The 10,504-nt window shown below is 34.6% G+C and overlaps 1 protein-coding gene across 1 annotated transcript; it reads left to right on the plus strand.

Annotated features, from left to right (window-relative positions):
* The first annotated feature begins 1,533 nt into the window (after window positions 1-1,533).
* On the plus strand, window positions 1,534-7,539 carry LOC128987066 (mitochondrial import inner membrane translocase subunit Tim9-like). Its single transcript, XM_054407746.1, has 3 exons — window positions 1,534-1,799; window positions 4,529-4,624; window positions 7,310-7,539. The coding sequence occupies exons 1-3, from the start codon at window positions 1,752-1,754 to the stop codon at window positions 7,448-7,450; spliced, it is 285 nt and encodes a 94-aa protein (XP_054263721.1). The 5' UTR covers window positions 1,534-1,751; the 3' UTR covers window positions 7,451-7,539.
* The last annotated feature ends 2,965 nt before the right edge of the window (window positions 7,540-10,504 follow it).

Below are 10,504 nucleotides of genomic sequence, written 5' to 3' on the forward strand. Positions count from 1 at the left end.
CAAAGAAATATACAAAATCAAAATACTACACTAACTTTTGATGTAATGGAAACAAACAGCTAAACCAAAACAACACAGCCGACAGCCAGAACGATACGGATACGTCACGTCTCACGTCATAAAATCAAGCAGACAAAATTTGCTTCTTCTTCTTCAGTGGCTCCTGGCCAGTTTTTTTTCGTTTGCAATAAGTGATCAGTCAGGCTGTAGACGCTTGTGAATTTTACCCCCCGGATTTTTACCCCCTGGCCGATTTTAGAAATTGAATGATCGATTTTCTTATTTCTGTTTTTAATTAATTGTAAACATTTCATTATTTAGTAGCCTATCTTTAATTATTTATTTTTTTAAAGAAATGTTCGAAACAATTATCATTCAGTTGATTGTTTATACGACACATTAACCAACTGTTGGCTTCAAAGATCGAATCCTGATACTGGAATCTAAAAATTAAAAACTTCGTTCGATTAGTTAATGTTACAAATAAATTAATATAGGCTACTTAATAATAAAATGTTCATATTAAATTAAAACAGAATGAATCATTCTCACTAATTTATATATCCGGCCAGGGGGTAAAATTCCGGGGGTAAAAATCTGGGGGTAAAATTCCGGGAGTAAAAATTCGGGCCGTACACTCTAAGTTTTTATAATTTGATGTGTTCTGATTAAATTCACAACCGTGAAAATATATGTTTAATTCCGCGTTTAATCCATCGAGCTGATGTCGCGGAACTCAAAAGTTCGCGGCCGGAATTTTACCCCTCTGGTTTGTGACGTCACGTTTGCCCAGGAGGTAAAATTCCAGGGGGATAAAAATCCGCTACCCCAACGAGACGATGATAAGATTCCATCGGTGTTCCTGTCGAAGTTGATAGCGTCTAGGACTCGTGATCTGGAGGTCTCCAGTTCGAAACCCGCCGGCGACACTAAATTGTTGTCCGAGGTTTTGCTTGGATTGCGAATACTTCTTAAATGTACATGTTTTGTAAGAATTTGAGGAATTTATAATTTGATTTATGAACAGAACTATTTTTTTATTTTTTATTAGTAAACCTTCATTAGATTTTAACTTTAACTTATATGTTTTTTATATTGTCAGCAAGTTTAATTGGCTGGTTAAGTTATGGCAGTGTAATTTATAATAATAACAAATTTTAAAATTAATTTTATAATTAAAAATTAATTATAAGTAAACCTCCATTCGATTTTTATTCTATATCTTTTTTATATTATCAGCAAGTTTGGTTGGTTAGGTTAGGTTATGACAGTTTAATTTTATAATTAAAATTTTATAATTAAAATTTTATAAAATAAATTTAAAGACTTTCTTAAATTGACGTGAGGGGCTCTCCCACAATCCGCAGAAAAGGTTCTCATCAGTTTCTGGAAGGGGAAAATGAGACGCTAGTGCGGCTGCCGGCCGGCTAGTGTGAGTGTGGTGGTTGGTTAGAGTTGAGTTGGGAGTTGAGTTGAGAGTTGAGTCTCGCTCCGCTCCTCCTCTGCTCCTCCAGTCCTCCTGTTTAAAAGTCGAGCGAGTGTCAATTTTATAGGTTAATCGGTTTAATTCAGTTAATCTAAGTAATACAAAATTACGATAATTGTATTATTAACTGCAACACAAATCTTCTTTGACGTTACGATTTAGTTAAAAGAATAAATAAATATTTGTATTTTAAGGATACTGATACCAAAGTTATTAGGTCTACTTTGATAATAAATTGTAGGCCTAGGCTAAGGTAATTTTCGTAATGGCTGGTGCAACTCCAGATAATATTAATGCCGAGCAAGTTAAATCTGTAAGTAGGCCCTAACAGTTACAGGGTACAGTTTTTTAACTGGGCTATGCTATTATCGATTGAAACTATCGAATTGAAAATATTGATTAATAATCGATATTTTTAAATATATTTATTATCAAATTAAACAATCATAACCTAACCTAACCAACCAAACTTGCTGATGATGAAAAAATCGCATGAAGGTTTACTAATCGAATCGATAGTTTCAATTGATATTAGCATAGCCCAGTTAAGAAACTGTACCCCAGTTACATTTAAAGTTGAGTAGCTTAATCTCGAAAAGGTGTTATGATAGATTCATATGTAGGCTATGTCTAATAATAATTAAATAGTATAGGACCTAAAACACCATAGACCTATCTTTATTTGAGAGCTTAGCCGCTGCTTGAGGCTATAAGTTAATAGGCCTATAGCCGGATAAAATTAAGAAATAATTCCTTACTAAACCCAACAATACAAAATACATAGAGGATACGCGTCCGGTAACCGGACGTGGATAAGGCGTACGGCAATGACGTCATGGGGTTGCGGGAGCCTGGAACGCCTTTACCACAACAATACAATGACCAGCCATCGGTGTTCGTGGTGTAGTGGATAAGGTGCTCGGCTGATATGCAAGAGGTCCAGGGTTCGAATCCCATTGATGACTTTAACTTTTTGTCGAAGAGTTTTGCATTGAATACCATTTATTCTTAACTGTACATCTTTTATTAGAATTTTTGGCATTTATAATTTTTTTTATAGAGAAAGAATTTCACCTTAATTCGATTTTTTCACTATCAGCAAGTTTGGTTGGTTAGGTTAGGTTATGACAGTAATTGCTGGACGTCTAATCCACGTCCGGTTACCGGATGCGTATCCTCTGCCTACAAAATAAGGACTACCATAACGTTACATAAAATTTATTTCGCAGAGGATACACGTCCGGTAACAGGACGTGGATTAGGCATCCGGCAGTTACTGTCACAACCTAACCTAACCAACCAAACTTGCTGATAATGAAAAAAATCAAATGAAGGTTCAGTTCTCTTCATAACATAAAATTATAAATGCCAAAAATTCTAACAAAAGATGTACAGTTAAGAAGAAATTACATTCAAATCAAAATCTGTGACAAAAAGTTAAAGAAACCGATGGGTTTCGAACCAGGGACCTCTTGGATATCAGCCGAGCACTCTATCCACTACACAACGAACAACGCTGGCCGAACATCGTATCGTTGTGGTAATGGCGTTCCGGGACCCCACAACCTGGTGACGTCACTACCGGACGCCTAATCCACGTCTGGTTACCGGACGCGTATCCTCTGTGAATTTATTTATTATTGTAGGTTAAATATTTACTTTTTGTACCAGTTTAAACACAGTCTGACGATGGAAACCTAGTTTCCGAAAGCGCTTGTGAATAAAAACAATTTATTATATAGGCCTACTGGCCTTTGTGAACATTTAAAATTAGTTATAGCCTAGACCCATTATCCTAGGTACCTTTATTATACATTTCATTATTTCATTAACTTATTATACTTAACTTACATTTAATTATTCCATTATTATAACTTAGGTTGGTTTAGTTTAGGTTTTAGTTAACCTAATAAGTTAACAACCTAACCTAACATGATACATGATCTCTCCGTCCGTATATGTATAAATATGTATCTATTCAAGCCAATAGCCAATAGAAGAAAATATCTCAATTACTAAATAAAAAAAAAACATTGGTCAAGATTTAACAGTGAATCATCCCATCTGTAAACACTTATCAGAAACTAAGGAGTCAAATGCGCGATTGTGATTATAATTTTCGGACGGGTTCCAACTACTGTATAAGCACAAATCTATACTTATAAAAGGCAAAGCCCTCATTGACAACACTCGCTCATCACTAATTCTCCCACTTCCCATTTACCTAGGAGGCTGAAATTCGGTACACCGATTCTTTGGGCACTAACTTAACATTTTTCAATGTAAACCCCCATCAAGTGACACCTCATTTTGGAAGTATTTACAAAAACATAAAGAATGGTGAAAACTAGAGGTCGTTATCTCTTCTCTATCCAAAATGGTAGCCCGTCAAATGTTGTGGAAAATCAATGGTAAAATTGGTTCGTAATGGTGATATTAGCTACCATTTTGGATAGAGAAGAGATAGCGAACTCTGGTTTTCACCATTCTTTATGTTTTTGTAAACACTTCAAAATGAGGTGTCACTTGACGGGGGTTTACATTTAAAATATTTGAGTTGTTTCTGCTTCCCAAATCCCCCCTTTTGGGGGGACACTCAAAAATTTCAAAATCATAAATTGAAACTTCCTGCTAAGATTGCACGACCACCAAAAGGATATTTCTATATAAACTATATAAAATATATAGGATATTATATTATATTATATTACATAGGATATTATATTATATAGGATATTTCTATATAAACTTGGAAAAATATTAGAGGGGGGGGGGGGGTCTTGACTTTTTATTCACCCTGTAGACAACTTTATTCCTGCACCACTGATTTAAATATCATTTCAAAGTACCTTGAGGATATAACTCTCATGTCAAACTCATGATTTATTAACTGACAGTAAGTCTATTCCGACAAATTTATTCCAGATTAAGTTAGTAGGCGTCTAGCTTTACTTGTGCTTTGTAAGTAACGGGCTGTGAAGGTAGATTACTAACTTCTTTAATTTAAGGCTCCTGTAAGTATATATCTTGTAATTGTTTTAGTTCCGAGAGTTTTTAACTTCATACAACAAGCTGTCTGAAGTTTGTTTCACTGACTGTGTCTGGGACTTCACTACAAGGAATGTAAAAAGTCAAGAGGTAAATACCGTAGTTTTGCTTTCTACATTCTTTAGGCAGAGTAGCTTACTAGATCAAATGACCAGATTAGTTGCAGAAGCCGTTTATGCTGAACACAATAGTTAGTGAATTTTCCCCGAGTCGCAAACAAAATTGTGAGTTTAGGCCTACCAGTATTCAAAAGCTCCTCACACAGAAGGGAATAGTCTCAAAATGAACTTTTATTTTCCATTAGAAGGCTTGTGTTTTTTCCTTTTCAGAGAAATCTTTTTGTTGTTAAGTACCGGTATTAGTTAAAACTCCCGCCCACACAACGAAGTTTAAATCTTCTCTTGGGTGTGTATATTTCTTCTCAAGTTAAAGCAAACTGTATTTCATTAATTAACAATACGTTTTGATGTGCATTGTAAGTTATAAATAATTTGTTTCTTAGATCGTTGTAATTTTTGTATTACTTGCGGAGAAATAAAGATTTATTATTATTATTATACTGATACTTTTCTAATTACATTTTTATAGTAGTTTACAAAACTATCGTGTGAAGATAGAGTTAATGACACAAGTAGAAAATTTAAGGTACGAGCCTTAAAAACTCCTACGAGTGTCGTTAACACTATTTACGTGATTTGCGTAGGCTACACTACTTTACCTACGATCGGTTTTAAATTACTAATAACCACTACTCAAAACTTCTAAGTGAGATTATTTTTTGTTTATAACCTCTCATTGCCACTGACATTGATGCACAGACTCATTGTACCAATCACTAATTGCACCAATCGTTAACAATTCAATTAATTGGTAAACAGCTGATTAGTTGAAGTTCAAAGCATTAAAATTTTACTTCTTCTCTCTCAATCCTTGAACCTCATTTATCCGTTACCTGTGTTGTTAGGTAAAACTATGCTGTTATATTAAACTTTTCAATTCTAAGAACTAAACTGAAACGGCTACTAAAAAAAATGGTTGTAGGTAAAATAAGTTAGATCACAGGATTCTTGCTGAAAGATGCTCGTTGAGAAGTAAAGCTTTTAAGTTGATTATCAGAATATTATTAATATAGACTAATATAGGTTACATATCCATTAGTCTTTTGTTGTCTGAAGAATATTAGTTTCGGGTTATGAGGAATACATCATCAAATTAGTAGTCTACAAAATTTGATTTTGCGTTGAGTTCCCCGTGCAGCCTGTAACAAAATGTTTTCTTTGATGAAGATATGTGACAAATTTAATAGACTATGAATTTGATGTCAGATTTGTCAATATTCTTAAAAATGACTTGACCCTGACTACTTTTAATAATACTGAAGACAGATAAATGTACGTAAACCTATATTTGAATCGATAAAAATATTATTCAAAATTCAAAATTATTAGCCAGAGAAATAAGTCTGGTAGGCCGCCCTATTTATTCAATTCTTCCATACAAATACCAATACAAACTTGGTGGCTCAACGCAACTCATAAATTATGTTTAACATAACAGAATGCATTTACAGTAGAGTCCCGTTAGTCCGAAATGGTTGGGACCGGGCCCATTTCAAATTACCAAATATTTCAAATTAAAAATTTTTTTTGTTTTTTTTTTATTTTTTAATTTTTTGAAATTTTTTTTCGTCTTATGACGCAGGCACGAGCCCGGGATTGTTTTTCACATTACTTAAGGCTAGACCTAGTGGCTGCAGCATTATCACTTAATAAAATCCATTTGTGATTTGGCGGACGAAAATGAAAAATGTTAATAACAAAAATAGTGAAATATTTACTAAAAACTCGACAAAAAAGTCTATCTCGCCCGGCCGATACAGAATACTTTGATGAGGTACAGCTAACTGTGTTAAAAGTTTAATAAAAAAATGTTCAAATTTTATAAATTTTTCTTTATAAAAAATCTATTTTTTGGTTTCGGATTAAGCGGACTTCACTGTATTAACCTCTAGTCCCATCACAGCAATCAAGATTTAATATGGTAGGTGACATGGACCAAATATATATTAAAAGTCATTTTCCCTATACTATAGACTATTGTGAATATTTCACAAATACAGCTTTAACAAACTATTAGAGCTCATGGAATTTTACTTTTATGCACCAATGATGTTGGCAAATACACCCACATGCCGGATTGTAGGCATAATTTGATCTCTTTTCAATTGTTAATCGGTTTAGGCTGTTTTAATCGGCCACAGTGTTTTGCATAGCAGTTTGGACGGAATTCACAAAGGTTGTCTTAGCCGCTGTTTGGTGATACCAAATGAGCCACTTGGAAAGTAAAATAATTCAGAGACAAACTAGTCTTTTTTTTGTCCTAGGACGCTAGGCACGAGCCTGGGATTGTTTTTCACATTACTTCAGGCTAGACCTAGGGGTTGCGGCATTATCACTTAGATAAAATCCATTGGTGACTTGGCGGGGATCGAACCCGGGACCTCACGGACCGAAGTCCCGCGCCTTAGCCACTACGCCAGCTCGCTCCCCAGAGACAACTAGTAATAAATATCAGCGTGGCAGCTGCTAAGCTAAGACACAGAGACAGGCTTGCACCAGACCAGGCTAGCAACAGACAGTTGTTGCCATTTTTTGACTGGCGACAGGAGGTCTGCTAAGGGATGTCTATTTCAGTATTTAATACCAATGGTAGTTAACCAATGTTTGTTAACCTTGTCTTGTAAACAAAAAAGCATGTAATACTTGGTTGTTCCAGGAGCGCTGTACTCTAAATTGCACAGAAAAATACCTCAAGATGGTTCAGCGGGTATCACAGCGATTTCAAGAATTCCAAATGGTCACAAATGAGAACGCAATAGCTGCAGCTCAAAAGCTTGGTGGTTCGGTACAAAGATAATTGATTTTGTTTTGTTGTGATGGTTTAATTTTCCTTACCATGTTGTTAATTTGTTATTAGTACAGTTATAAATACTTTTGTTCACACAGGATTGTGTTAGTTTTTTATTTTCTAGTTTTCCAAGTAAAGAAATGTGTTTAGACTTTGATCGTTATTAAACCTTTTTGTTGTTATTTTTTATGCCTATTTAATAATTTGAAATGTGCTACGTTGAAAAGGTGCATTGGATGAAAATGCCAAATTTCTACTACATGATTATACCAAAACATTTATTACCTTTAACTATGGGTCAAACAATAATAAACTTCTTTATTTTGATAGAAACAATTTTTATATCATGACTAGACTGACATACAGTATACAAATTAAGCCAAATGTATAAAATCACTGCCTTAAATTTAATGCTTTATGGTTAACCTGTTGGTCTCCAGCGGAGTAGACATTTTATTCACTCGTCAAAGTTAGCTAATTTTAGTATAAAGAATCAGATTATAGAGCCCATAGGACAGTGTGTGGAGCTGTCCACACTGTCAATAGCTATTTGTGTTTAAGAGCGCAAAGTACGTCATTGCCACTCAAGAACTGTAGATGCCATACATTTTGAGAGTGGTAATGACTGTGCTCAAAAGATTTTCCTACCACAATTTACATTTTCCCTGTCCTATACATTGACCCGTTAAGTGTACGAGGTAAGAATTCTCGCCCAGCGGTTCTGGGACGGGGCGGGAATTGCCGTCCTCCTCTCAACCTTGCTTGCTTCAGTGTGAGCTCAGTCTCGCACGGGGAAAGTTGTGTCCGATTGCCGCTTATTGTGCCAGTTTTCTGGTTTCTGGTTGAATTTAGTAAAATGGAATAGACTAATGATGATAATTTATGTAGTGAAGCATTGTGGAAGGAACCTAACCTCAAAATTGTGCTTGGAGCCTTTTTGGTAATAATTTATATGGTGTATCCAGGTTTTTCGCCCCTGCTTTTTTCTTTCATTTGGCAATACTGAGGGCCTGCTAGCAGTTTTGATTAGTGCTGGTATTTGTTGGGTTTTTTTTTAACTATGTCCACAACGACTCAAACACAGTATATGCTATAATATGCCTCTCATTTGGATTAAACTAAATTTAAACGTTTTCACGGCCTCAACCACGCAGCATTAGCTGTTCTCGCTGCTGTTCTCGCCACCGTCCGCGGCCAGCCATTGCGCAACCGCACTGAACGTGTTAACTTTTGAATAAAACTCATCAACCATCAAACTGGAAAGACAAGTTTGCTTACAGTATTGTAATTATGCTTTAAATATCACACCAGCAATTATAATTTTAAAATAAAGGGAATCATTATTGTAGTAGTACACTATGTGAGAGGGTCATTCAACTACTTTCCTTTAATACCTGCATAGGCTTATGGCTTTTCAGCACAAATTAGATATCTACAACCTCATCATCAATAGTCCATTTAGACCGGTTTAATATTTAGAAATCAAACAGATCAAACAATATTATTTAATATACAATTTTGATAAATTTCTACTTGGCATTTAAACACTTTTATAAATTACGAACACAAACAGTCAAAAGTGAACAGTTTTGACGTAAAACAAAAAATTGTGCATTACTCTAATCAACAGTTTTGACGTAAAACAAAAAATTGTGCATTACTCTAATCAACTACAATAATATCCCTATAACAGCTCATTATTAAATTGTTGAGTGAGGTGAGTTGTAACATAAACATAATGTTTCTTATACATATTTCCTATATTACCACATTGTTTAGAAAAAAGGTTTTAACAGTTGGTATAAATTGAGAGCTTGCTATAACTGTATAAAACCCCAATTCTTTACAAATAATTACCAAGACATGTTTGAGCAATTTAAAGAGGCTCTTGGATTCTAAGCCAGTATACAGAAAACCCCAGGTATCCAAGTCAAACAAAATGGATCCATGAATAGTAAAATCATAAGGTTGTAATAAACAATGAGATAACACCTCCGTTTGGAGAGAAATTGTTTGTGACTATTCCATTAAAACATCTACAGATACAGAAATAAACCACTTTGTTAGGGGAGACAAGGTTTGGTTACGCCACACTACACTATTTTGACGAACTTCCCAGCAAGTATTTAGTCCAGAAAACAGCTGTTTGCTGCCAGCTTAATCAAATGGGGTTTCATTATGTACTACTGTACTGTAATGAGTTTTACTGGACACCAATCAGCTGATTATACTGTATTTGGTTGGCAATGAGTGGTTATAAACAAAAACATCACCTCTCTTAGAGGTTATGACTAGTGATTTTTAGTCCTTTAGTTGGTGGTAATATAAGGATTTGTATAGATTTAGTAGTATGGCGTAAACTATCGTACGTTACTCGTCCAAAATGTGTTTACCGGACTCTTATGGTAATCCCGTACTCGACTTCGTCTCACACGGGAACGACCACACTCGTCTGGTAAACACACTTATTTTCAGGACTTTTAACGTAATATACTATTCCCAACACACCTATAATAATAGGCATTAGCTTAATTTTTATGTAAAAACCGAAATATTGACTATCCAAAATGGCTCTCCCTTCGTTGGGTTAACCAAGCAGGGTTTTAATTTAGTTATGAAATTGACAAAAATTGTTTGTGTTGTGATACAAAGAGTTTCTTTTTTAACACTATTTAAGATTGAAAAAAATAAGGGGACGAAATATTGTGTATATTTCTGTTTATGTGTGTTCTGGGGCCTGTACTTTGTGTTAACACGAGCCTCGAAAATACAAATTCAGTTCTACATACTGTATAAGGAAAGTCAGCTGTCTCGACTGGTATATCAAAATGAGGGATTTTAAGACTCCAGCTGGATTGAAATCCACTTTCAAAACAAATGTGTTAATATATATATACATCACATTTTCCAAACTTAAATGGAATTCAAAATATCACTTTCCAACAAATAAACTACAATAAAGGTATAAACTTAAAGTAGGCCTAATAACATTTTTAACATATCACTATATCTTTTACAAAACATAACGAGCCTCATATATTAAATTTTTCACATACCGTAGTT

This window comes from Macrosteles quadrilineatus, unplaced genomic scaffold (assembly GCF_028750875.1).
Source record: "Macrosteles quadrilineatus isolate MER2022 unplaced genomic scaffold, UCM_ALF_1.0 Scaffold_2__2_contigs__length_208266976, whole genome shotgun sequence".
Classification (NCBI taxonomy): domain Eukaryota; kingdom Metazoa; phylum Arthropoda; class Insecta; order Hemiptera; family Cicadellidae; genus Macrosteles; species Macrosteles quadrilineatus.

What these genes read in the sequence shown, in the direction of transcription:
- LOC128987066 (XM_054407746.1), top strand. Translation starts at nt 1,752, where the DNA reads ATGGCTGGTGCAACTCCAGATAATATTAATGCCGAGCAAGTTAAATCT. An exon ending in ATGCCGAGCAAGTTAAATCT is followed by an intron (nt 1,800 to 4,528) that starts GTAAGTAGGCCC and finishes TAATTGTTTTAG; the next exon opens with TTCCGAGAGTTTTTAACTTC. An exon ending in GGAATGTAAAAAGTCAAGAG is followed by an intron (nt 4,625 to 7,309) that starts GTAAATACCGTA and finishes TGGTTGTTCCAG; the next exon opens with GAGCGCTGTACTCTAAATTG.